This window comes from Stereum hirsutum, assembly GCF_000264905.1.
Source record: "Stereum hirsutum FP-91666 SS1 unplaced genomic scaffold STEHIscaffold_17, whole genome shotgun sequence".
Lineage (NCBI taxonomy): Eukaryota > Fungi > Basidiomycota > Agaricomycetes > Russulales > Stereaceae > Stereum > Stereum hirsutum.
In genome coordinates, this window is record NW_006763147.1 from 78,397 (window position 1) to 104,740 (window position 26,344).

General features: G+C 50.7%; 8 protein-coding genes across 8 annotated transcripts; 2 read left to right on the forward strand and 6 right to left on the reverse strand.

Annotated features, from left to right (window-relative positions):
- Positions 1–697: 697 nt before the first annotated feature.
- Positions 698–1,602, reverse strand: STEHIDRAFT_161551 (uncharacterized protein; the record flags this gene model as incomplete). The annotated part of the gene is made up of 2 exons (XM_007309141.1): positions 698–1,436; positions 1,517–1,602. The coding sequence occupies 2 exons, from the start codon at positions 1,600–1,602 to the stop codon at positions 698–700; spliced, it is 825 nt and encodes a 274-aa protein (XP_007309203.1).
- Positions 1,603–2,931: 1,329 nt separating this feature from the next.
- Positions 2,932–4,164, reverse strand: STEHIDRAFT_142055 (kinase-like protein; the record flags this gene model as incomplete). The annotated part of the gene is made up of 3 exons (XM_007309142.1): positions 2,932–3,049; positions 3,103–3,280; positions 3,349–4,164. One exon carries the CDS (start codon positions 4,162–4,164, stop codon positions 3,355–3,357), a length of 810 nt encoding a protein of 269 aa, XP_007309204.1. The 3' UTR covers positions 2,932–3,049; positions 3,103–3,280; positions 3,349–3,354.
- A 526-nt stretch (positions 4,165–4,690) lies between these two features.
- STEHIDRAFT_161553 (uncharacterized protein) lies at positions 4,691–5,587 on the reverse strand (the record flags this gene model as incomplete). Its single annotated transcript, XM_007309143.1, has 2 exons — positions 4,691–5,432; positions 5,502–5,587. 2 exons carry the CDS (start codon positions 5,585–5,587, stop codon positions 4,691–4,693), a joined length of 828 nt encoding a protein of 275 aa, XP_007309205.1.
- A 1,367-nt stretch (positions 5,588–6,954) lies between these two features.
- Shlcc15 (Cu-oxidase-domain-containing protein) lies at positions 6,955–9,678 on the reverse strand (the record flags this gene model as incomplete). The annotated part of the gene is made up of 20 exons (XM_007309144.1): positions 6,955–7,115; positions 7,184–7,307; positions 7,373–7,389; positions 7,455–7,474; positions 7,534–7,703; positions 7,771–7,812; positions 7,870–7,887; positions 7,949–8,064; positions 8,120–8,154; positions 8,214–8,257; positions 8,314–8,397; positions 8,461–8,626; positions 8,689–8,765; positions 8,826–8,875; positions 8,926–8,978; positions 9,037–9,182; positions 9,236–9,268; positions 9,327–9,393; positions 9,444–9,465; positions 9,519–9,678. The coding sequence occupies 20 exons, from the start codon at positions 9,676–9,678 to the stop codon at positions 6,955–6,957; spliced, it is 1,605 nt and encodes a 534-aa protein (XP_007309206.1).
- Positions 9,679–12,294: 2,616 nt separating this feature from the next.
- STEHIDRAFT_161555 (uncharacterized protein) lies at positions 12,295–12,700 on the forward strand (the record flags this gene model as incomplete). The annotated part of the gene is made up of 3 exons (XM_007309145.1): positions 12,295–12,336; positions 12,450–12,572; positions 12,632–12,700. The coding sequence occupies 3 exons, from the start codon at positions 12,295–12,297 to the stop codon at positions 12,698–12,700; spliced, it is 234 nt and encodes a 77-aa protein (XP_007309207.1).
- A 1,266-nt stretch (positions 12,701–13,966) lies between these two features.
- STEHIDRAFT_103768 (uncharacterized protein) lies at positions 13,967–18,301 on the forward strand. The gene is made up of 11 exons (XM_007309146.1): positions 13,967–14,588; positions 14,939–15,178; positions 15,250–15,415; positions 15,508–15,742; positions 15,799–15,875; positions 15,957–16,166; positions 16,220–16,263; positions 16,331–17,797; positions 17,855–18,071; positions 18,149–18,218; positions 18,290–18,301. The coding sequence occupies exons 1-6, from the start codon at positions 14,087–14,089 to the stop codon at positions 16,039–16,041; spliced, it is 1,305 nt and encodes a 434-aa protein (XP_007309208.1). The 5' UTR covers positions 13,967–14,086; the 3' UTR covers positions 16,042–16,166; positions 16,220–16,263; positions 16,331–17,797; positions 17,855–18,071; positions 18,149–18,218; positions 18,290–18,301.
- A 774-nt stretch (positions 18,302–19,075) lies between these two features.
- STEHIDRAFT_171755 (uncharacterized protein) lies at positions 19,076–22,833 on the reverse strand (the record flags this gene model as incomplete). The annotated part of the gene is made up of 7 exons (XM_007309147.1): positions 22,437–22,833; positions 22,244–22,344; positions 21,651–21,891; positions 21,462–21,590; positions 20,993–21,364; positions 19,269–20,898; positions 19,076–19,197 (listed from the first exon to the last, which is right to left on the reverse strand). The coding sequence occupies exons 1-7, from the start codon at positions 22,785–22,787 to the stop codon at positions 19,076–19,078; spliced, it is 2,946 nt and encodes a 981-aa protein (XP_007309209.1). The 5' UTR covers positions 22,788–22,833.
- A 286-nt stretch (positions 22,834–23,119) lies between these two features.
- On the reverse strand, positions 23,120–24,859 carry STEHIDRAFT_161559 (uncharacterized protein; the record flags this gene model as incomplete). The annotated part of the gene is made up of 2 exons (XM_007309148.1): positions 23,120–24,586; positions 24,650–24,859. The coding sequence occupies 2 exons, from the start codon at positions 24,857–24,859 to the stop codon at positions 23,120–23,122; spliced, it is 1,677 nt and encodes a 558-aa protein (XP_007309210.1).
- Positions 24,860–26,344: the final 1,485 nt, after the last annotated feature.

The window sequence follows — 26,344 nt, forward strand, 5'->3', positions numbered from 1 at the left end:
TGACTTCCTCTCCAAGTTCGCGAACCGGTAGGTGACCCGAACCCATTGTCTGGGAGAGGAGCATTCGCCGGCACGCATCGGGGTATCAATTGAGAGCACACCAGGTCCGATGAGATGATGATAAATACGCACTGTTTCTTGGTCAGTCTATGCCGTAGCGTGACGGCTCCGAAAAACGCTTCTGTGAGAGCAAGTCTATTCCTACTTGCGAAGTGATGAAAACCCTGCGACTCGTGATTCAGTAAAAGCCGATGGATTGGTCATGCCCAGAGCGGTGCGTTTCGGTCACCGACGTGTTATCTAGCATTACGCTCAGACGTGCGAGGGCCTGGCAGCAAGAAGGGGATGGACGGACAGGAAAAGTCGACGACAAAGCGCGTTAACGCAGGAACAGTAACGTTGATATGGGTCAATTACAAATGTACACGGAGATTGGTTTCTAGACTTCAGTGCCGCTCAAGCGGTAGAACGGGAGATGGAGATGATTATCGTCTGGGATCGTGCTCGAGTTGGATTGGGTTTCTAGACAGAGAGTGACGGAGAATGGTCCGGATCGCACCTGCAACAGAATTTCGTATATTAGAGAACGTAGGCAAGAGGAAAAAGAGTAGAACACCGACCGCCTCACGTTCAAGAATGCCTCGGTGCATGTCACTTCAACTCCACCACCGCTATACCGTCCTGACGGCAAGCACACTCACTGCAACAACGCAGATGCCTTCGGATTGTGGTTCTCCAACTCATCTGCATACTCCCAAGCCTCACACTCGCTCACAAGCTTATTCCATCTCCCTCCATGCCACGAAGCCAATTCCGTCCACTCCGGGCTTCCCTTCCTATAAATCCTCTGCACCCAGATCAACCATGCCGCCATCACGAAATCCGCGTAAGACCGCACATCGCCCATCCAAAACGTCGTCGTCGTCCCATTCCAATTCATATACCCGTCGATCTTCGCTAGCCCAGCTTTCACCACGGCCCACATCTCCTGCTTCTCTTTATCTTCCGGCATCAACTCCTCGAGTTTCTTCCCCCAAGCTTTCTCTCGCGTCTCGCGGAAATATGTCTGGGACGCGGGATTGAGCTGATTGTGGATTTTCAGCATCATCAACGGCCGAACGGGTGTGATGAATTTCTCCTTCCATACGTCCTCGAACAGGTTCAGCGCGGCCGCTCCGTTGAGAGGACCCTCCGGAAACAGTTTAGGCGTGTCGGGGTAGGTAGAGTCGAGGTATTGCGCGATGTGGCAGGATTCGGAGACATAGGTTTGGGTCTTGGGGTCGTATATGAACGGGACGGTGTACAGAGGGTCCTTCTTGCCGTCCTTCAGTTTATATTCGGAGGGAGGGGCGCCGAGGCGCTCGCAAAGCGCTTTAATGTCCGGATATTCGACCCATTCTACTTTGTAGGGTATGCGTTTGTAGTTCAGAGAGAACCTGCCCAAATGTGTGTTGAAAATCGTGGGAGAGGACTGATAAAGATGATAGGGGTTTACCAAGACTGAGAGAATGCTTACCTCGTCTTCCAAGTGTTTGGAACCCATGCCTTGTCCTTCGTGGCATTTCCAGGGATATCGTAGAGCGTGATAACGTTGTCGGGCATGTTGAAGCGCTGTGCAGAGAGTACGATGGAATCGACAGGCGCTGGACGAGATGAGGATACGGAGGAGAGAGGATTTTGATGAGCCGAGTCGAGTCATGGTCGGAATGCCGCGCTGACGTCACCTGCCCAACGGACGCAAAAATTGGCCCACATGGCGCCACATAGGGCCCCTTCGCAAAAGTCCTCTCTGGCTTCAACGCAGGGAAAGTAGATAGCACAGTGAAAGGGAATCATCGAGCATATGGCCGTTTGTGCTGGTGCGGACCAACCGTGACCGGATCGAACCAATACTGTGACCATGTCTGAGAGCCGAGCAGTACAGATATCATAGTTTGTATGAAGCTGAGAGCATCGACGGAGCCAGGGTGAATCAGTGTACCTACCATATGTGATTCTGGCAACCAGATAACCATGAAATCAGGAACGATGCGTGAGCGGATAGAGATATAGAGACGCACTGGTGAATACATGCAGTCTCGAACAAATGCAAGAGCGGCACAGACAAACAGAGAGTGGCATATCGGCATGGATAGTTTCCAGTAGACACGACTAAGATATCCTGTAGCATGTCTTCCGACGTACCCCGCGAACAACTTATCCGTGGAGGTCGTGCAGCTCGGCATACCCTCACGGCAAGCAGAGAAAACAGAAGTCGGACGGGCCAAGTCCGTCGCAATTTGAGCACAAAGACCATACGTGCCCGAGTCTACGCGAGTTGAACCATCGTGCCGACAACCAATTCCTGAGGACGGTATGCAAAAGAGACGGCCGAGCAGAGAGACAAGCACAGGCAGGCGATAGAGGAGACGGAGACGGTGGACAAGAGAAAGAAAGGGAAGCCCGGTCTTCAGGCAGGATTCGGCTGTGACAGCACACGTGGCGGGCCGGCGGCTGGTTAGATTTGTGTCGATGTGGCGCCCGTGCGTGGCGAACAAGACAAGCGGCAAGTATTGAGCAATCAAGGAAGACCCAGAGCTAACGGTAATTTCCCGGGGGAAGCATACACGAAGGTGGAAAGCGACCTATATGAGACGAACGATAGCGATTTCCGGCCTGAGAGTAGGGCCCGAAGAGCGGCAAAGTCGTGCCAGAAGTGTTTCTAGAAGACTCTTTCAGCCCCATATCCTCGTCTCCATTCAGAGAAGAGCCTGAGTTGCTGAACGGACTGGAGGAACACTCGAACGGAATGCGAAGAAACCGAGACATAGTGGGGAGAGTGACCCAAGGGTGACATCGACGGAAACGAGCGGAAACGGTTGATGGGTCCATTTTAAATGATGGATATATAGGAAAGAGGAATACATGGGCCTTCGGTTTCAGGATGGAAATCAACATGAGTCTGAAATGAAAGAGGAGAATCGTCGGATCGCGGCGTTGACGGCATAGGTCAATATAATTGATCCCGCGGCAGGCCGCCTTCTCTTAGAACGACTCCTGGCGATATATACTTGTATTTTCCGTGAGCGATGTATCTGGCTGTATCAAAGGATGTGAACTCACGATTAAGCTGTCCGCGATGATATTGAGCCAATAACATACCCATTTGACCTGGCAGCAGTATAAAAGGTCCTGCACGACAATGCTACACATCACCACAAAACGCCGTCGTGTCCTCTCTGGTTTATTTAAGACGGTATTCCCAACATATTCACACTTTGCGTGTTTTTCTCTGGCGAAGCTAAGATGAACACGATATGAGCCTGTTCAAGCTATCAAGTTGCAATGAAAAAAGCAATAAGCAAAAACCTTCGATCAAAGGGCATACTGCATCTGACTGGTCATGCGCATATCGACGGCCAGCTCCCTCTCATAATCCACGGCTATAATCTCCTTCACCGCCACCTTCCACGATTCCGCCGCCTCCTTCCCCTCCTGACTCATCATCGGGGCGTACAACGCCTTGATATATTCCCAATGCTCCGGATACCAACCCGAGTGCTCCCAGTCGATGATCCCTGTCACGACATCCCCTTTGACCATGATGTTTCGAGGTGCAAGATCGCCGTGCGTGAACACGATGCGATGGCTATCAACCATCTGCGCACGAATTCCAGGAAGCTGAGTCTCGTCCATGAAAGGCTCCGCGGCACGGATAAGGTGATCATTGAAGGCACTTTCGTCAGGAAAAGGGCCGAACGGCAATGATCTCACTCGCCCGTCCTTGCACACCGAATTGTTGAGCCCGCAGACCGCGCCACCGTGAGGAGAGGAAAGGGTGCGCAACTCCGAGATAAAGTGGTGCAGTTGTCGGACTATGTTGGCCCTTTGTTTACTGTCCAGATGAGCCCAGACGAGGTCAAGAGGATCTCCTGGTACGCGGCGCATGAGAAAGTACGCTCTGGAATTCTGCGCAGCTGCAATAACTCGCGGGACGGGAATCGAAGTTTGTCGTCTGATGAACCGCACAACATCGCCCTCGTTTACCCCGCGGGCCGGACTGCCTTTGAGAACGAAGCCTCCAGGCAGAAACTTGACCGTCGACGGGTACTTTTTCTCCCAATGTTTCCTATATGCAGAGGAAATACCATCGATGGCTTCGAGAGTTGCAGCAAGGACGCCCATGGATGAAGATGATTCAATCTGTGAATGCCCTGTGAGCTGCTGCCAAGAGTGAGACTACGAAGGATATCTTGCCAGACACGCGAGAAGAGAGCCAGATAGGGCACGTTATACTTGAGGACTTCGCGATGATCTATGATAGCCCCGTACTGGCCACGGGAATGGGAGGAGTGGTGAGTGTGAATAGAGAGCAACGTTTGAATGTGACACGCGACCATGGAACGACTGCACGGGCGCTTCCGGACCATTTCGCGCCACAGTGGCGCACTAGTGCTCTCAGCTCTGTTCATCCCGGTATCCTTCTATATTTCCACTCTATTGAGCAATTTCTCCATGTTACGGCTAGAATCTCGTCAAAAGGAGCGCGAAGAGCGGAAATAGATATCGACAAATATTCACGACGAGCCATGGTGAGAACACAGCATTGAAAAATCAAAATCCTTGATTGACCGAGCTCTACAGTACATAGCGTTTTGAAGACGAGCGCGCGATGGAGAGAGATGCATCTTGTCCTGACGCCAGAATATACTCACTGCAACATCGCAGATGCCTTGGGGTTATGATTCTCCAACTCATCCGCATACTCCCAGTTCTCGAACTCGCTCACAAGCTTATTCCATCTCCCACCGTGCCACGCTGCCAATTCCGTCCACTCTGGGCTTCCCTTCCTCCAAATCCTTTGCACCCAGACCAACCATGCCGCCATCACGAAATCCGCGTACGACCTCACATCGCCCCTCCAAAACGTTGTTGCCGTTCCATTCCAGTTCATATAGCCATCGATCTTTCCTAGCCCAGCTTTCACCGCAGCCCACATCTCCTTCTGCCTCTCCTTATCCTCTGGCATTAAGTCCTCGAGTTTCTTCCCGAGGTAGGCCTCACGTGTTTCACGAAAGAATGGTTGGGACGCAGGATTGAGCTGGTTATGGACTTTCAGCATCATCAGCGGCCGGATGGGGGTGAGGAATTTCTCCATCCAGACGTCCTCAAACAGGTTCAGCGCAGCCGCGCCGTTGAGAGGACCCTCTGGAAACAGTTTGGGCGTATCGGGATATGTCGATTCGAGGTATTGTGCGATGTGAAAGGATTCTGATACATATGTCTGGGTCTTGGGATCGTAGATGAACGGAACGGTGTACAGAGGCTCGTTTTTGCCGTTCTTCAGCTGAAATTCGGAGGGAGGGACGCCAAGGCGCTCGCAAGTCGATTTAATGTCCGGGTATTCGACCCATTCTACTTTGTATGGTATACGTTTGCTGTTCAGAGCGTATCTGATGAAAAGTTAGAAATATTGCGGTGGAGGATTGACAAGTGGGCATGGCACGATAACGGACGCTCACCTGGTCTTCCAAACGTTTGGAGACCAAGCCTTGTCCTTTGTGGCATTTCCGGGGATATCGTAAAGTGTGATAACGCTGTTGGACATGTTAACGTGCTTTGTTTGGAGTACAGTCGAGTCGACAGGAGCTGAAGGAGATGAGAGGAATGGAGACGCAGAAGGGTTTTCGACGGACTGTGGCGAGGGGAGCGTGCGATTGTCGGAATGCCGCAGTCGTGACATCACCCAACCCAGATTTAGGGGCAGCAGGCACTACCGCCACAGTGGCCCTTGTGCGTGAACTCGTGCGACGTCGCAAGCTTTAGAGGCACAGGCTGACGGGACACGATCAATGCGCTTCCTATAGCATTGCAGACAACATGAGCATGAAGACATTTCGAGTAGAGACAACATATGCCTTTTACCATTGGCAAACCGCACGGAATATGAAGATTTTGCTGCATATCCAGTGGGATACAGCGAATAGCGTTATGGAGGAAAGAAAGAAGGTCCAGATAAAGAGGTTACTGTATGTTTGACGCCATGATTGGGATAACCTGTGTTCCTTTTTCGAAGGAAAGTTACCCAGGTATAGGCGTTGGCGAAGATAATTCGCGGATTGTTGATGTATGTGACGATCATGCAGAAAATATCTCAGTGTTGAGTTTATCTTGGTCTGCCAAAATCTCGTCGGCTATAATCTATTCAATTGCAAAAAATCAGCCACTATGTGCAATGGGATGAAGAATGGGGTAATGCGGGGTGAAGAGGGGAAGTTACTTGGCAGGCTTTACTACGGTCGTGCACATAAGGCTCACCGGCGATGACCCATCAACCTAGCCTGATAGCAGCAACCCAAGTCTCGTAGCAGGGACCATATCATCAGACACATCGGCGTTTTGTAGCGAAACTTTCCAAGGAAATGCCTCCATCGTCAGGTTGAGTTGGGGCAGGTCGCGGTCAAATACAGAAGCGTGTGCATTTCACATGGCATTTGGTGTCCCGCCGGATTCCGCCGAGGCTCTCACCTATTTTGACGCGTCTTCTCAGAGCACAATTGGTGCACCCTTCGGGCCAACTGGCATTTATTCTTCCGAGTCGTCCTGCTTCAGGTATGCGCTAAGAATGAAAATGACAATACTTACGTTGCTGGTAAATGAGTAACCAAGCAGAAGTTGGGTCACGCTTTTGGCGATCAATGAATGAGCAGGTGGCGCACAGCGTGGCAAGCTTGTGGCAAGCAGTGTCGAGCATCACGATCACACAACGAACGGTACGAGCCAGAGACGTATTCTTTGGGGAGCATGGCAGGCACTCAATGGTAGAGGAAGAAATTGTTTTCATCACCTGAGCTCAGATGACTCTCAAATATATAACGTTTACAAACCGAGCGCAACAGATAATAAAAAGAACAACGGAACCATACCGCCTTTGCTGTCACCAGTACCTCTCCTTATATCTCGCTAATCCAGAGCCTATTGCTGGTCGGCAGGCAAGGCGCTATAGGCAGGGCAGAGCGCTTCCCAAGCTGCAGAAGGTTGGACGTCATCGCGGATATCGTCGAGGCCAGATGCCATGACCGTGGCAAGACCAGCCTGCATGTGCCAGAAAATGTGACAGTGGAAGAACCAAGGGCCTGATGGGACGAAGATGTAGGCCATGGTGAGAAGCGGTAGAAGGCGAAATATGGTAGTGTTGACATACCAGGGTTGTCAGTAGTGAAGCGAACGGTGGTTCCCGCGGCACCGACACCGGAGACATCACGCTTGATGGGGTTCACGGTGTTCACAATGTCGGAAGAGTTGGATTTGACGACCCAGAAGTTGTTCTGGTGAGAAAAACGGGTGGTTAGTCTATGCTTTCGGATCTCGGTCAAAAGAGAACAATACATACACCGTGCAAGTGGAAGGCTAGGTCATGAAGCCGAAGTTAGCTATCGGAAGGGTAGTGTATATCGCAAGAGAAAGAAGCTTACGATGAGCCTCGTCGTCGTCGCTGCATGGCGTCGAAGTCAGATATACTCATGCTATAACTGTTCGGAAGCTGGTACTTACTTGGGAGGGAAGTCGACCTGGACAGTAACGTTCGGCGGTAAAACGAAAGTATTCTCGGTGATGTTGAAGTCAGCGCTGCTGTTAGCGCCGTTCAAGATCTTCACCAAGGTCGGCGTGTCTGGAGGGAGATAAGAGACGTTGTTGACGTTCCACTGCGCTTTTCCAGTCGTCTAACACGCCGGAAGCCACGCGCGCCTCAGCAATGCAAAAATGGAATAAGGCGGAGAAAATACGCACGACAACGAGGTTGAGGGTGATGTTGATATCAGGAGCAGGAGGCTGTGACCTGCAGTTAGTAATTTCGTCGCTTAGAACCGAATAACTGGACAGACATACAGGGTCGGCGACCAAGGGCTAGAAAAACAGAGTAAGCGGTAGTTTCACGATTTCATTCCATTCAGAACGGGCTACTCACATGAAGATTGGCCTCAACAAGAGGGTTAACACCATTGGCTGCACCAACGGAGCCAACTGGATCCACAGCGGGTGCACCCTCGTAGCGCAAGATGGCCCCGGAATTTGTTCCATTTTCTGTCAAGACATCGCTGTAAGCAGGCGAGTCATTGGAGGTAAATAGGGGACCCACGGAGGGGGTTGTTCGCGGGATCTCCACCGACGAATCTGAAGAGGGAATAATAAAGTTGTTAAATATGAACTCGAGAGTATGAGAGGGTGCATACGGAGCGTTGATCCAGTAGTTGCCAACGGGCTGGTCAGCAGTCAACTATATCACGGTCATTAGCTTGTTAGCTGGTTGAAATAGGAGAAGTCTCGACTGACGACAACAGAGTAACGCTGGCCGGCGAGCATCTCCAATTCGTCGACAACGAGGGGCTGGGTAGCCACACCGTCCGTCTCGATGATCTTCAGAAATGGAAAACAAGAGATGAGATCCACTCTTCATCACTTCAACTCAGAGCCACTCACAGTAACGTTGTGGCTCTCGAACGACATGGTGAAGACGTTTCGAGCAGACTGGTTGATCAGCCTGAAACGGTAGCGCTTGCCAGCCGTGACGTTAACGACGGACCACGGGACCTCAGGTCCACCAATGTAACGGCCGACACCGTTGGTTGTACCAGAGTCGGAGACCCTGAATGTGTGGACACCCGTATGAGTTGATGCAAGGGTTGAAGTAAGCCATTATCGACTTACGGGACGATACCGGTGGCGACGTAGTGAGCGAGCAAGGAAGTACTGGTGTTGTGCCACCAGTCACCAATTTGAATGATCTATGTGAGAGGATGGTGATTAGAATAAAGACGCTGATTTCAATCTCTAGCGGGACGTACGGTGGACTCGTCGTCAACATCATACATATCGGCCAATGGGTCGTCGGGATCTGGAAGTATGTTAGCGAAAATGAAAGAAGAGGATAAAGTGGCCACGCACCATAAATGATCAAAGGCCCACGGAGGCCATCGACGTACTGGACGCTCAGTTGACTGAAGAGCCAGACAATGTCAGCAATGCCGAACGATGGTATCCCAACAGATTACTCACCTGTGATACCAAAACGTGCCGCTTTGGGTGGGAAGTAAAGGCAAAGAATATGTGAAGCTTGAGTTGGGAGCGATTGGGCAAGTGGTGACAAAGGGGGTGCCTTCTTGCCACGCATTGGAGGTATCGACCATGACACCGTCAAAGTCCTAAATACACGCACTCAGAGACCATTACCGTGACTTCCATTACGTTGACATACCATGGAGGTGCTGAGACGCATGCTGCTGTCCTCCTAAACGGTGCACGGCAATTTAAGGCGGGCGCATGTGTCAGTTGGAGGGTCGACGCACCAGTTTGTCGTTGACGGTGACCATGAGCAAGTCTCCCTTGGTGGCGGTGATCAAAGGCCCGGGATAACTGAAAGCCTATTAAATCGAGACGAGACCCTCCAGTCGACAGTCACTCACGTTCCATTGGCCGTGATAACACCTTTGAGCACTTGTTAGCATAAGGACGTCAACGTATATATGCCAGGTACTCACTTCGCATGAAACCATCGGGGGCAAGCTGAGTGTTGACAATGTCGAGTGTAACCGCAGTGACGTTCGCCGCAGCTGGTGATCTCGGTTGTACGACAACACCAGCCGCAGAGTGCGACAGGAGCAAGGCAGAAACCACCGAAAGGAGGAGAGTAGAATGCATGGTCGAGCACTCGATACCGTTCTCAAGTCGTCAGAGGTTTCCCTTTTATCACGTCCACGCCCTTCATTCACTGCTTGTGAACGTCCACCAAATAGCACTGAATTGCTTCATGATTCGTGGCGGAACCGCAACAACGGAGACTGCGTGCGTGAGTATACCGTGAATCAGAAACCAAAGGAGGTTTGACGATAAAACGAGGGAGGCCATCCTGCACTAGACTTTGCGAGGGAGAGCGAAAAAGTGATTGAATGTTCCGCACACACGCATACATTACGAAACGTGTGCCAGAGGGACTTTCGTGGATAAGAAGCTCTTCGGAACGGTAAAGAATCACAAAAGTGGATACCAGCTCTGTTGGATCTAAAAGTAGAGCATCCTTCAAGCAATAGGTGCATCATCTGTCTCTACCGCGGATAATCGGATGGTCACGATGAATGACGTTGGTCATAGTGATATGACCAGAGAGTCAAAAAAAAGACGCAGCTCGAGGAGTATATACGGAAAAGGGCTTTACACGGCGTTACCGTTTGGAAAAGCCCAGTAACGCACGAAGCAGAAACATACCTTACCTTACCTACCCTCGCTTCAGTGGAATCTATTCTTATCCCAAAAGACCGTTGTAAGATCAACCTACAAACATCTGAGTTTGGATTGAGATCAGATCAGTTCTGACTCGATACACTCCCCGCCCTCGGTGAATTGCCAAAAGGCTTGGGTTGGGCTTGGTAGAAAGGCTAGACGATGTCGAGGAGGCACATCCACCGACCTGGCTTGGCGATACGTGACAGTGTCACAACAGCCTCGCTGGCACCATGAACATCCCACGACGAAGGTCGCCTGCCAGCCTGTTCAAATAATACGACGAACAGGGCAAACTATTTCGAAGAAGTTCGCCATCAGGTCGAAGAACTTCTGCTGCGATCGACTGGACTCGGAAAGAATTGCTCTCTACCTCCCACAAGGTAACATGAAGCGCACTTTATTTGGGTGATATTGTTCCCATCCCTCCTCGTCGCGGCCATACTGAGTTTGTGTACGCGAAACATTCACAGAGATGTGAGAAGCCGAGGAGGCGACGATTCAAAATGTATAGGAAGGAACCGAGAGCATGCTTATACTGTACCATGATAGTTACAGCTTGAGTATGTGGTAGCGAAGAGATATTACGGAACTGCCAGCGGGGGATTATGTTGAAGTTCATGGGAAAGCTTGGGGAAAGCCACAAAAAGGCAGCACCCAGCCACGGTTGCCTCCCGGCTCGTCCCGAAACAAAACTCCGCGGGTCCGTGCGTCGTGTGCTGACTTGGCACCGTCGCCACGGTGAGACTACGATGAGCGGAAATGGCAAGACGACAAGGCTTGTTTGTATTCCTGTGAGTCTTGGATTCCAATTGACGAAGCAAGGCTATATAGACCTTACTCCAAGGAATCACTTGCGTGTGGGACATCGTCCGACATATTTGATCGTCTTGCAAGATCTGGCGTCATCAGTCGACCAACGTTCGGACCGTGTATGGTAACACAAGAGGTTGAAGGGACAGTACCGGCCTTCTCTTCCAACCAAGGTTCTTTATATCTTCGTAGAATTACTGTCGCCTTTTATGCCTTTAAACCCTGCAGAGCCTCGAGGTTTACCTGAAGGGCTTCTCGACCAACACTACAGCGCTCTCGCCTTCTGTCTTCATCTCTGCTTGGTCCAACGACTTCAGTATCCAAAGGCCACTCGTCTGGTTTGATCCGCTCCTCCGAGCTCATACGATCCTCTCATACCTCGGGCTCGGGTATCCCTCCGCTCTCACTCTCTATGACAGGCCCATGGTTCTGGTTGCGTTACCCTCTAGCCCGGGATCCCAGCAGTATATTGCCCTTCATCGACGTACCCAGGCCTCATTCGAATAGGAAAAGACCCCGTTTAATTTTCTGGCCAACAATATCTTGCTTCAGTCTACTATCTCTTCGAGGCATGTCGCGTACCATTCATACCATGGGAGCCATCTCTTTTCGTCGTCATCCACTGCTCCACTTATTCGTTCCCGTTTCGCCCACACATCCGTCATCAATCGACGCTGGACCCTGTGCAACACAGATGATCTCCTCCTCTCTCTCGATTTGACGGTAGACATTCAGAGACATGTCCAAATTCTGCACTCGGGTACACACAGCAGTGTGGGGTATAGTTCGCGACCTATGCGGATCATCCCGTGGTGAAGGTATGGATCTTCTTCATCGAGAACTTTTTTACCATCGCTGCATTCTTCAACTCCACATTCATCGGAATGGGCGTGTTTCCGTCATACCGCGCCTTGTTTTAGAGACGTTCCAGGCAGAGTTGCCGAGCTGCAGAGGCTATGCTGCCGTCTCTTGTATCACCAGACGCCGAGCTGGGTGGCTCGGAAAAACTATCATAGCGTTGCAGGAGAGGATATAAAGGTATGAACTTGACGCTTGGTATGACCTTCTGTTGTCTTTGTGGCTTGTGCTTCAATTAAACGATCTTTGTCCGTTCACTTCAGTGAGCTTGCTTTTCTCCTGCCTTTTCACTCGTGATCATGAGGATTTGATGCGTTGTTGAACCTAGTGAAACGGTTGCAGCTCAAGATCGGCTCGAATTCCAATATGACCCAATCTAAGCCCGCCAATGGAAGTGTCGGTAGCACGGTACGTCGCACACTCATCCGACCATCGCGCGCATATTACTCTACCCATCGGCCCTTCCTCATACAATATTTATTATCGTCACGCATATGCGTTACACCATTACCGTCGCCCAGAAATCGGACAAAAGCTCCATCAATACAACACAAGCGTCCTCCACTTCTTCGTTACCGAAGTCGGTAGACACCGCACCATCGACACAATCGAGTCCGATCTGGCTGAACCTCAATACTGGGAAGGTGAACCATCACAATGAATTATCTACACCTGGTCTCGGGCCTAACATGATTTCCTTCAGCCACCAGCAGCGTACGCCCAGATGATGGACAATGATAACTCATCCTGGGGGAAGCCTAAGTTGCATTGACTGTACGACGCCATCGTCGACAGCTTGCAGGTCCCATAGACGGAGACATCTGGCTTCTTTCCTCTACCTACAATTTCCAGGAGGCTCGTCTTCGGCCTTTCAAGATTTGCTGACCGATATCCACCCCATCCATACTATATACCAGTTCGTCCATCTCACACTCTTACACACAATTAAAAACTATGATCCGCCTCCGTCGTATCATATCCGCGCAGTCCGATACCTGATCGATGTCCTCCTTGATGTTCCTTTGAACCTCTTGTTTTGACGCGCTGTGAAACATATCCTTTTGATTTTACATGGCTACAGACAATCTATAAGATGGTACTCTAGCGATCAGCGTCCCACTACGACGTACTGAGATATCCTCAGTCAGTACACTCCAAGCTCCACCGTGCTCAGGGGCTCAGCTCGCGAACGTGTGCACTACTCCTATTGCACTGTACTATTCAAGGCCTTGAAACACTCCGCTAAGTCTTGGGCATTGACTGACTGCCTTTCATCAGTCTATCATGCTGCGGTCGCGGGTCCAGTTCTACTGACGAGCGAGGCCATACAATGGAGCCCCATTGCGGCGCTGGACTTGATCTTGTGGATAGATGTTGGAGTGCGGCGGCCATAGTGTATCTTTCGCCGTCTTGTCTCATAGAAGGCTCGTCCGCAGTGGGATAGTTACACCAATACACTTTGATTATCCTCTTGGCAAGAGTGTAGCAAAAATAAGTGGATCTGAAGATGCTCGACTGAAAAGGCCTGTGATTGTGGCGTGAGGTCTGCTTGGCGTCGATTTGACTAAGGAATCAGGATGTGACCACACATTCTTTATTATGCGGCATTTGTGTCCAGAGAAAAATAAAGATAAACATTCAGGAGGTTTACTAAAGTATTTTTGATTGCAGAGACACGAAGCAAGATCATTGGGAAAAGCTCGGGCCAAGAGCAGCAGTTGGACGGCGTTGGGTCAATGCAAAGTTGCAAACAGTTGAAAGTTCGTCAGTGAAGCCTAACCAGAAGTTTCTAGCAAGAAGGATTTTACTTATGAAGCATGTTTTATCGCGTACGACGCACTGTTAGCGTACTTAGTCTGCGAAGAGCAACAGGCTGGTACCATTGCGCGGGTCGTGGTTCGAACTTCAAAGCGTAGATTGTAGCTCCGAAGCCAGCCCGCCGGGCTGGACCGTCGAGTCTGAGGCGTATCTATTTTTATCGTAGCGCCATGACGCATGTTTGAAACCGCTGGTGCATATCGCTGTCCCTGACCCCACGCGTGTTTTCGCACACAATAATGTTTCTAACATCTTTTAAGTGTCGCACCTTTGCTCCTGCCTATAACCTCTGCAGCTGCCTTCAGTAACCCTGGATTTTATTTGAAACCACGCACCTGATATGCCTCGTAACGCACACTTCACACCAGATCACGCTCCCCTCACCCATCACAAATCCTTGGAGGCGGAAGAAAATAGGACTACAGGGCCGTTGTTCTTTCTCAACCCTACAAGAGCTCGCTTTTGTCATACAGACATCACACCGGCTCCCACTGGTTTCAATGACAAGAAGACTCCGGCAAGGTATACTCAACCTCAAAACGTCGCTTTCGAATGGACCTCTCGAAACAACAGAAAGGGTCGCCACGCCTTGCGTGTTGAGGACTCAGCCTCGCCAACCACCCCATCAGGTTTTGTAGCGCCAACTTCGACGTCGAAGCCCCTCCCAATTCTACGCAATATCTGGGGTATGTTTGTGGAATATCCGTATTGGGACGTCAGCTGGCTGGTCGCTTGGTGGTTTACGTGGGGGAGTATCGTGTGGGTCATCAATGCGTTCTTTGTCTGGTTACCCCTTGTACGACCAGAAATGGAGTTTTCGACTGAGATAGCTATTGGAGGAGGTGCGTACTCAGTTCCTTGACTCTTCTACCGGATCGGTTCGGATGGTGCTTTTCGATCAGCGGTCGAAGGGAGGTGATCGATGATCTGCGCACTCAGCATTGCTTCGTGTGGTTCAACTACTCTACCCGAGCATCTGGCGTCACATCAAGGAGGTTTGCGGTCGTGATTTTCATTCTGTCCAATATGGGCTATTCGTCTACCCGTTTACGGTAGTAGCAATGTCTGGTTGGGAAGGGACATCATGTGAAAGTCGAGTGTGGCGTCACGACGCCACACCAAATTAAATTCCGTAGCATCTTGGCTCTATACATTTTGAAGGCAGTCTTGCTGATTTATTTTGGCTCATTAGGCGTGACCGCCTTTATTGGTGCCTCGATGTTCGAGATCGGGAGCGTACTTCTCATGATCGAAGCCTTCAACGAAAATCGAGCCGGCTGCTTTGGTTGGCAATTCGAGCGCCTCTTCCTCAGCGGGTCGAATGGCAGCAAACAAGATTTGGATATCGAGGAAGGCAAGGCTATCCGGCTTAAACCTGACACAGACCACTGTACACACCATCATCCAAACAGGAAGAACTTGGTCGGCAAGGGTACGACGCCCGCTTCGTTCTTTCCTCCCCTTCCACCAAAAAATGTACTGATATCAGATCCATACCTTCAGGACGAACAGAGAAGGCAGCTATTCAGGCGGACTCAGAGACGATGGACGAGAATTCGGTATCTGGGAGTACAGACAGGAGCTGGGTGTGGTTTCCTACCATGAACGAGCTTCGTACACACTACCTCCGAGAAATAGGCTTCCTCGCCTGTTTCTCGCAATTCATTGGGTATGTCTCACCTCTTCTCGATTCTCGATTCTACCCTACCAGCGCCTTCTCGCTCCTCGGCTAAATGTCTACATTACACCGTTTCACTCCAGAGCCTCGATTTTCTGGATTGCAGGCCTCACAGGCCTTCCGAACATAATCCCCAAAGGCGACCAGCCTCTGCTCGACGGAATATACTGGGCCCCTCAGGTCGTAGGGGGTACAGGGTTCATAATCTCCGGATTCCTATTCATGTTGGAGACGCAAAAGACGTGGTGGAAGCCGGCGTGGGGTGTGCTTGGGTGGTGGATCGGGTTTTGGAATCTCATTGGGGCATTTGGATTCACCGTGAGTTTTATTCATTCCCTCATCTCCCTAGGATACTAAAGTGTCGTTGGGTCTAGATCTGCGGTGCGTTTGGATACTCAACGAATAGTGGAATCGAGTTCGAGTCAGCGCTGGCGACATTTTGGGGATCATGGTGCGTTTCTTTTACGCCCCTTCTCCTTGGCCTCTTCGCTAGTAAGTGCTTCGTACTCACACTCATTTCGCTTTGGTAAAGGGCTTTCTTGATCGCGAGCGTGCTCCAGTACTACGAGAGTCTAGAAAAACACCCAGTGACGACAATCAAACCTAGAGCCAATTGATTATAATGTAATGTCTTGACATGTATCTCCTTGAATTTAGTCAATCATATGCCTTGAATTGACCTTGCTCGGTTTGAGCGATCTACTCGAGTTATACCAGCGTTCGACGACTAATCATACCCATGCTACACTGACCGTCAGTGCAGTCAACGTGGCTACGTCGCGAATACGGACATACCAAGAAAGGTTGCTTTTCCGTATCTACTCAACGTCATTGGTGACCTACAATGACCCAAGGTGAACCGTGAGCCTGAGTAGGATGGATAGGGAGGATTTCAAGACAGCTCACCTTCCTAACATGCTCGCTGTCTTTGTTCTCCTGTGATGCATGGTACTTCTTCCGCAACTTCGTCAACGCCTCGGACAGTCTGCTCGCCTCGAGCCTCTCTGCAAGGATGAGGCTTGTCATACCCTGGATACACTTCCACGCTTGCTCGTACTCCTCCACCTTCGGATAATCCGCAATCTCGCTTAGCCACGTAGACGGTCCATCGACGTCAGGATAAAACTCGGTGGACATATTAAGCCAGTCCCACTCCGAGCACGGAACTAGGAATGTAGATAAGAATCGCGCGACCTTGGGATAGAACGTGGTGGGCGCGTTTGAGTCGAGGGGTAATGGAGATCGACCAACGCAGATGTCCAACACATCATGAGGTCTGATGTTGACCGGTTCGGCGGGAACGGGCTGGGTGGCGTCGACGTAGAGGCCGATGAACCATAAGGAAGGACAATGTGTTACAAAAGAGATGAATGCGGAGAGCGATAGCGATGTTTTTGATGGGATAAGGGGTTGAGGGTTTAGCGAGAGTCGGGTCAGATGAGGCCATCTGGAAGCCAGCTCGGCAGCTTGTTGATCGTTCATCTCGATAGGGTAAGGATGCGTTATTTCGAACTGTGCGAGTTTTTCAAAGCGTAGAAGGGGAAGGAAATCACGGTACATGAGTACGGGGAGGCCGTTGAAAGCCTCCTCGTCATCTGCATCATAGTTGAGCTGAAAAAAATCGAGGGTGAGGGTATGGAGCGAGGTGCATGATTCGGAAAGCATGTCGAGGAAGTCCTTGACGTATTTTGGCTGCGGGTGAGATGCGATATGCAGCCACAATTCTTCCAGGCGATGTGATGGTAAGACTGTAGGTGTCAAGAATGCGGATGCGTTGCTGATGGTATCAGTGGAGAACGCAAGAATCTCGAGTGAAGGAAAGGCATTTGGATCCAACGAAGGGGCTGAAAAAGGGAATTGTTCCTCTCCGTCAGAGACCACTCGAAGCAGGGAGAGATTTTGAGTTATGGCTTTAAGGCTTTTGTGATGCTGCAACTCTCTCGCCAAGTTGGTCGAAAAATATCCAAGTGGGAGATTTATATCCTCTAGTTGTTGAAGGGAGCGGAGAAGCTCGACCAGGTCTGTCTCATGGCGAGGTAATGAGCAGTAACTTTTGATGCGGAGTGACTTCACATGCGAGGCCCTATCTCTAACGCTTCGCACCAGCCTGGGGAACGAGGTGGATGCGATGATCAGATGAAGGTGAACCAATGTTTCGCTCATGAAAAGCGCATCCTGGTCTCGACCTGTGATGAAGAGTGACCGAAGGTTCTGGAAGATGGCCTGGGTGGGACGAGTGATCGCGATGTCAAATGCGGCGTGGCGGGAGAGTATATAAGAGGATTCCGGTGGGAAGTTGGTGAAACTTCGTACTCTTCGCGAATTCGGAAGAAATCGTGCCCATTGTTCCGCGGTGGGCTCTGTGATAAACGACTAAGTTACAGACAATCGGTCAAATCGTGTGATCATCAAAAGTGGCAACATTCGTACCAAAGTTTGGACGGTGTCGGAAGGATCGCTCCTGGCCACCCGCATAGGGGCCAAGGAGCTAAACACATCGGGTTCGGCAACTTTCCAGGTCTCGTCGAGTGCAGGATCTGTCCATTGCCTACAAACTCGTGCATTGCGGGCATTAGAGCCAGGCTCTAGGCACTGGAAGATGCCCATTAGGATCTCAGGTATCGAAAGGCCGCGATGCATCGTAAGTCTACGAAAGTTCGGGCATTGTTCGCGTGAAGGAGTTAGAAGGTGCACGAAAAATCGACGACGATTAGGGAGGCGAACCTTCAAGGCAGTGGAAAGGTTACTAGGTGATTTTGGTCTAACACCGTCGCGCAGTTACGCATGGATCACCCTGTCATTAACAATTCCACAGTCAGCATTGAGACTGCATGAGACACTCGTGAGCTATTGAACGGTGCTAACATCAAAAGTTGTCTAGGTGGAGTAACGCGGAGGCATGATGCACCATGCCAAACGCCACATATTATGCCTTTTCTTACATTTGAACTCCGCACTATACTCCGACTTATAAATTGCCAGGGTTACTTATTCAGCAGAACGCTGGGAGGACTATGGCAGCGATAAAAAGCCCACCTCCCATCTCTTGACAGCCAAAACTGCTATGAAGTCAATGCGAGAGGGTGTTCTTCGGCACTGACACCAACATAATCAAATCGCACCTCTGAATCCGACTGGATAAGTACTTACTCACGCGCCAAAAATGTGTCTGCATCGCGTCCCCTCATATCTCGTCAATAGGTTTATTCAGGTTGTGCCCTACAGGAACGCTCGCGAGGAGCTATAGAGCTAGCCATAAATCATAGTTGCTTAAGATCATGGTGCAATTTTATGTATTAGCAGCTCCTTACTACCTCAATCTCGGCGTCTGATCTATCATACATGCCGTGTTCGCGGTGGTCGCACAAAATTAAAATAACTGATAAATTACTGGTACAGGACTGGACACAGTAGCCCCAATCGCTCGGTCATTCTGTCCTTGCCTGCGATAGTGGCAAGGCCAATTCTCTGGACCTCGGTCCCGCACGACCAGATTTCACTCGAAGTAATTTGATTATACTTATGTCTCTCTCGTCTGCCTCCGTGCGGACTCTCCGACCTGAAGAACCTCTAGTGGCGCTGGCTGATTCGGATGTGGGCCGGTATGCTTGAGAACTTCCTGCTGATGTAGCGTTTGGGGCGAAAGGTACATTAGAAAGCAATGAGGGAGGTGGCGTAGAAGGGAGTGGCGTAGAAGGGAGTGACGCGAGCTTGACTTTCGGTTTCGCAGGACTCCGCTCTGTTTGGAGAATGCGATGTCGTCGCGGGGACCCCTTCAGGTCACAGGACGCGGAGCGTGGGCTGCTAGACCGAATGTTTTCTTCCAATCCACGTCCAGACATACTTTCAACAGATTCTTCGCCCAACCACTCCTCGATCCGCCGTCGCTTTTGCCCGTGCTCCATGTGAGTGGTCTCAGTGTCGTCTTGCGAGGCTAGAGCTGGGTCGAAATCGGGTATGGACTGAGGCTGGGAATGATGTTGAGAGGAGGGGTGGTGGTTGATGATGGCAACAAGAGGAGACACAGTTGAGTCTGGCATTGGATCTTGCATGTGGCGGCCGAGTGGTGTAGGAATAGCGGCGATGTGGAACCCTGGAGCGGTCGGTTGGTAAGAGATTTCAGATTGCATTGAGGTATGACTGGTAGTCGCGAACTGATTATGCTGAGGAAGATGAGAGCCAGAAGGTTCCGGAGAAGAATGAGGATGAATAGTCTTCGTATTGAGTGGGATAGGAGGCGGGTTCCGCGTCCTCTTCGCCGAACGATGGTGATCGTGGCCTTCGCGGAAGGCTGTTTTAGGATGATGCTGCATTTTCTTCCTAGGTCGTCGGTGTGCAGGCTCCGGCTCCGGCGTCAACGGCATCCTCATAGCCCTTGACTTCTTCGGTGTACCTCCCCCCCTAACTATCTCGGCTTCCGGTTCACCCATCCCCACCTGCTTCCCTATCATAACTCTGGAATGAGCTCCAAAATCCCTGCCGTCTTCGTCCACATTCATCCCATACTCTCCTCCCTCAACGTCCGACGACCCCGACCCCACTTTATTCTTACAACCATCCAATACCCATTCCATCGCACTGCCCGATCCATCTTGCTGCGTCTCTTCATCGCTGCGGACTTCCTCCTCGTAAAGCCGCGTTCTCGAGCTGTCGTACTTCAACCTCTTCATGCTCGACCCTGAAGGACGTTTGGCAGGTGACCAAGGGAAGACGCGGACGGGGATGTTGGCTACGGGGACATGTCTTTCGGCAGCGGGGTTGAGGATGGTAGAAGAGGGCCTGAGCTTCGACGAAGAGGATGCCAATTTTGACGGTGAAATTTGGCGGCTAGATGGAGAGGTGGCCGCTATTCTCGGAGAATATGTTGTTCCTTCGTGACGGACTAGATCAGCACTGCCAGATCTCCAAACCTCACTCGTTGCTCGCAGGACGCTCTCCTGACTTTCTTGGCTGATTTCCTGCGTCCCATCCGTCTCTCCTTCGTCGTCGTCATCCCAATCTTCCAGCATAGGTAGATCCAACACCCGCAATAAAACCCTCTTCATCTTCGATCCTATTCCTTTCCTCGCCTTTCCATTTCTCTTTGTCTTCCGCCCGCCCGTCTGGTTTTCTTCCTCCCCTCCGACCTGATTTCCATTCTCCGCCCACCTACTCGCTGCCTTCGCCGCACTAATCCCTCCCTCCAGATTGCTTATCGCCGCATCTTGCTTTCCCTTGCCCTGCACCATCGCATCCCTCATCTCGCGCTTACTCAGCCTATCCAGCCTGTTCAACAGATCCTCGATATCCTCCTCGGTAAGATGAGCCGCGGGCGACGACGGATGGAGCGACGAAGCGAATATGACGTTGATCACGTCCCAGTCTAGGCCTTCGAGAGCCGGATCGAGTGTGTTGGGGACTATGCGCGCAGGCCTGAACATACGGACAAAGGATTGCAGTTCGGGGAGAGCAGAGTGGCGTCCTAAAGGGACGAGCTATGTACGATCGTGGTATAGATGTATCGTCAGTTTCACGTGTGGAAGATGGGGCAGCAAGGTTATATTGATAAAGGGACGCAGTAGAACTCACGAGCGATGAGACACAATCGCCTCTCTCCAGAGAAGCTTTGATCTCCTCCTGATACGCCGCCCATTTCTCTGCGCTCATGTCGACCGGATTGATATATACGACCTTACTGGCACGCTGCTTGGCCATCCCCCAGTCCAGGGTGCTCTCCGAATCTATCATCTCTGCTCCCTGGCCCTCCTTTCCATCCGCCTTCTCAAACGCCCTATAATCCGGCGAATACTCACATCTATCAAACCGTTCGCAGGCATGGAACCTTGTCGAAGCAGGATCATATGTGAAGATATGTTTGATATCTCTATCACGTGCTGGTGAGCTGGATGATTTCAGGCCAAGATATCCGTAGATCTCGCGTTTGTAGCGGTCGGCGTGGATCTGTGTGGCATGTGGCGCGAAGGCGAAGGCGGCAGATTGAGGCGTGTGCACGGGGAGGGAGGGAAGAACTGAAGAGGAAATGATGGTCTGCACGTACCCTTGTGTCAAAGGCCATCGCGATGGCGATGAGGATGTCTTCATACCCCCATGTCCAAGAGTTAATGAAGAATGTAGTGGTCGCACCATAGAGCTTCATAAGGGAGATCAGACCGTTCGTTGCTTCCGCCTTGACAGATTCACATTAGATGTAAGAAGATGATTGAGCGCGCCACGAAATGGAGCTCACCTTCGAAGGTTGTTGGATGTTCGACCAGACGCAAGCAGTATCCAGATAGATCGCGTCCAGAGTCGCGCCCTTGCGAGTTACTCGACCACTTCTGCTAGCGCCGGACAGATCATCGACGTGTTCGGGGAGACTTAGGTAGGATCGGAGGTGAGGATTTTTAGCAATAGAGTTTAGGAAGCGAGGTTCTGCGCGAAAGTCTCCTGTGTGAAGGATGTTGCCTTCTGAGCCTTCGACGAGATACCTATATGTCGATAATAATAGAAATTCATAAGTTTCTTCTGCAGAGATGGATTTCGTCAAAGGAAACGGTGTATACAAAAGGATATGAGTTGGATTGCAAGATATCAGAATTGCTGCGAGCACTTGCTTGGAGAACTTGACGCACGCGACAGCCTCCGAAGGCGTCCATTACACCGTTGCGCCACGACGCCTTTCGTGCACGGGGGAAATTGAGTTGAATTGGAATATGGAGCACAAGACAAACACAGAAAGCACGGATAGTGTACACAACAGCCGTTCATGGTAACACATTCGGGACGGGGGAAAACCGAGAAAAGGTTGTACGGAATGGAACTGAACTTGGATTGACTTACATGACAGCACCAGGGCAGTGATTGGCATCCAATAGTGTGATGTTGACAGTTGCTAATCCCGACATATCATATGAAATAGGCGTGTTCAACGGAACAGCATGCTAAACAAAACCACACGCAAACAAACTGGTGTCAGGCTTATTCCTTCGTGTTCACTAGCCATATCAGATGAGATGCAGAGCAAGAGACGCACCAGAAGATCCCTGCTCCCATGATAATCCTTCCGTCCATCCACAACTTGCGGGCTGACCTTCAAATGCTGATAGGCTTTCGCCAACTTCTTATCCTCCCGAATGTCTGAATCCTTCAACTTGCGTTCCTTATACGGTTCCAGCCTCAGCAACATTTCCTTCGCGTCATGTGAGCACCATACTTTCGAAGCAAAAGATTTCGCTGCAAGACCCGTAAGATGGTCGGAATGGGTGTGTGTGAGGAGATGAAGTGCTGGTGGAACGAAAGTGGGGTCGTCGGATGGAGTCGTAAACTCGTCTACACGGATGGAATAAGGTCTTATAAATCCATGGTATGGCGCACCGGGGGGCATATTAGCCTCTCCCTATAGACTGGGGAGGAGAAACAGTAAGCTAGAGACGGATGGTGGTCGTTGACAGAAATGTCTCAGAACGAAACTCTCGAACTCAGTGCAGGCCGGCTTTTGCCGTCGGACGCGTCAGTGGCACAAACACGGTGTGGCGAGATGTCAACGAACGATTGTGTATGCGACGACGCAAGTTGAACTCATGCGTAGTGATATACGGAGTGCCTTAGTATCTGGGCAATTCAAAAAGGACTAGGATAGATGGACGAACAAAACGTTGACAGGGAAAAAGTAAATAAGGGGATAGTGTCATCAAGACCTCCCAGTCTGGAGGTGGGCTATGGCCATAGCGAAAGGGACACCCATTTATTATCCCCTGACATGGGGCCTCTCTCCTGTAATATCGCCTCCGTCATACTCGCCACTATTTTCCATCCATTCTCGTACTCCATCAAATCATTGTGTCCGCCCAACCCAGCCAGCCACAGCCCCGCGTTCTTCAACTCTGGATAAAAATCATCATCTTCCGGCCATACCCAGACACAAGAAGGCGACAGAATAGAGGCGCAAAATTCTGCAATGGAGCAATATGCCATAAGCGGCGAAATCGGAGCAATCGGCAGACGCGAACGTCCGAGGTAGAGGTCGATTGGAAGAGGATGGGGGACACTGGCATGTAACGGCACCGCTGGAGGGACGTAGACTGAGGCGTCCAGGTAGAGCCCCAGCTCGCAAAGGTGGGGACATTCGGTGATGAATATCTTTAGCGCTTTCAACGTGAGGGATGTAGGCGTAGTGACGACAGGATGTGGGTTCAGAAGCAAGCTTTTGAATCGCTGACAATGGGTGGCGATTTCGGAGGCGTCTTGGTCGGCCATTTCGATGGGGTACGGGTGACTAAAAGCGAAGTAGGTGAGCGTACGGGAATGCACAAAGGGCATCAAGTGCTGGATGTTCAGTCGAGGCGTGAGGAGGAGATTATGTCCGCCACGATACTCGAACTCGTGAAAGGACAGGATAAGTGTAGTTAACGCAGTGCAAATCGAGTTGAAACTTTCAAGAAGTGCTTGAACGTGCGCGGGGGCAGGAATTGTTGGGGTATGGATGAAAAGGATTTTGAGATCGCGAAATGGGAAAGCAGGTTGAGATAAGAAACCCCATGCGTCCTCGATGTTGCAAGACGAGAACTCCAGTCCGTGGAGTGATGGAAAAGCGTTCGGACCAAGCCGCTTGTCTGCAGAACACAAAGACGGGGTAGTACAAGGCCACGGACCAATTGGATCATCGGTGTCCATTGTCACCGTTCGGAGATACTTGAAGCAGGATAGTGTTTGGGCAATACTTGCATTGAAACATTGAGGAGGAAGTTGTAGATGCTTTATCTCTGAAGCACTCTCGAGCAGTGAGAGAAGCTCGTCATCGAGATTTGGGATCGGTTTGTCGCAAGCAATCTTCAAAGTGCGTAAGTCCGGCATGTGACCGCGTATATTGTCGATGACCGAACGAAAGCGGTGCGCCGACAGAAAGTCTGTGTAACTCATGTCATAGTTAAACATCAAAAACAGGACCTTGACAGAGTTGCTCATTAGCAACGGTTCAAGCTCGGACGTCCCGGCTGTGATGCATGTGATGACTCGTAGACGCGGAAAGATATTGACCGTGGGGCAGGTGAAGCGTATATCCCACAAGGCTTCCGGCGACAATCGATATTTCGCCATGAACGACGAATCGAACCACTTCCGTACTCGACCGCTATTGAGCTGGAAGCGTTGCCAGTCGTGAGCGGTGATGGGCCGCGTAAAAGACTTTCACAGCAAGCTGACAGTTAGTTCCTTCGCGATTTTAGCCCAGTGCAGCGTAAAACGTACCAGGAGTTTGACAGTGCCATCATGGGAGATCCCGTAGACCTTCATTGACGCCAGTGAGCGGAAAACTCCTGGTTCGACAATTCTCCAAACGTTTTGGAGTGCCTCGTCCGACCATGCCCTACACACTCGTGCGTTGCGAGCGTTTGAATCCCTCTCTAGCAGCCCGAATATTGCAGCCAATATCTCTACAATCGCCAAAGCACGGTGCATCCTGAAAAATTCTGTATACAATCCATAAAACAAGTCAAACAGAAGTCGCCCGAAAGTCGAAGGAACAAAGGAACGTGGCATGGTTGTCGATGAAGGGTGACCACTTACAACACGAAGTACAAATGCCTAAGCTCTGATGAGAAAGATCTATGTCTGAGGCCTCAGTCGATTTACTTGCAGTACATAGTATATATCCAAGTGGAAGTGAGTGGTAGAGAGAGGAGCTTTCAGGTGTCTCGGTCGCGTCCGTTCTCTTCTTGAGGTCGGCTTTTACCGGCCGGTGTCGGGCGCCACTGTGGCGCCTTGTGTCACGAAGTGAAATGGCGGTGTAACTATGCTCATTGTCGCACACATTAGAAGTAAATTTACTTCGCATATCCCTAAGAAGCGTAAAGAAAGCATATGGTCGTTCAGAAGGATGATGAACACGGAAGCTGCACGACTGGTAGGATGGGCAGGCCCAAATGATTGCGGGGTACTCAATGAAGAGCCAACCGAAAACATATATCGTGAGAGACAAGCTCATACAAAGAACATTTAGCTGACTTATTATTTAGTTCATGCGGCCAACGCTTCGAGCTTCGCCTGCACACCCGCATACTTCGCCTTCAATGTCGCGTACCTCCTCTCGCAGACATCATGACCAACTCCCGTATTCCCAACATCACTCCTCAGCAACCTGTTCCGTTCCTCAAAGAGCATCTTCGTCATAGCCGCAATGATCTTCCAGCCTTGCTCGTAGCCGTCAATGTCGCAATGCTCTGTCAGATTAGGAAGCCATTCGTCGCGGTCCGGAGTCTCTGCGACGAAGGCAGAGTCATCCAATCCCACTCATATGCGTTGGAACTGACTGACGTTAGATATTGTGCAATTTTGGGATAAGATTTCATGATGGCGGAGTGGCCCACTGGTAGAGGAGAGTAGCCTATTTGCAAGCAAAGGGATGCCGAGTAGAAGTTCGTAGGCTGTGGATGGGGAGTTATAGATGGCAGTGAAATGGGAAGTGACCCGTCGACGTATAGTCATAACTCAAACGTGAGCAATGCCTGATCAGGGGCGCGAGGGCCGCTAAACTGAGCTTGGTCGGAGCCGGTACGATTGGGTGGGGACACAGGCGTAAGACCTCAAGCGAAGGCCAGACGGGCGCAAGCTCTTCGATATTCTCGTCCGTAAGATCAATGGGGTATGGGAGGCGGATGCTGAGTGTGACGATGTTTCTAAATCGCGAAAAAGGTCGGAGGTCCTCTAAACGAAGAAGAGGTATCGATCGGAGTTCTGAAGCGTCTGTGTATCGTAGCCCATGGCATATAAGGGTTAAATTCACCAATGCGGGACATTCAGTGACAAGCCTCCTGAAGAAGACTGCCACATCATGCGAGGAGGGATTGCTTCGAAGATGAATCGTCGTCGTAGAGAGATTGTGCGACGGAAAACCCGGTTGAAACAGAAAAGAAGTTGCATCCTCGATATTGACCGCAGAGAACG

What these genes read in the sequence shown, in the direction of transcription:
- STEHIDRAFT_103768 (XM_007309146.1), top strand. Translation starts at nt 14,087, where the DNA reads ATGCCTCGTAACGCACACTTCACACCAGATCACGCTCCCCTCACCCAT. An exon ending in TGAGATAGCTATTGGAGGAG is followed by an intron (nt 14,589 to 14,938) that starts GTGCGTACTCAG and finishes TTGGCTCATTAG; the next exon opens with GCGTGACCGCCTTTATTGGT. An exon ending in TTGGGGCATTTGGATTCACC is followed by an intron (nt 15,743 to 15,798) that starts GTGAGTTTTATT and finishes CGTTGGGTCTAG; the next exon opens with ATCTGCGGTGCGTTTGGATA.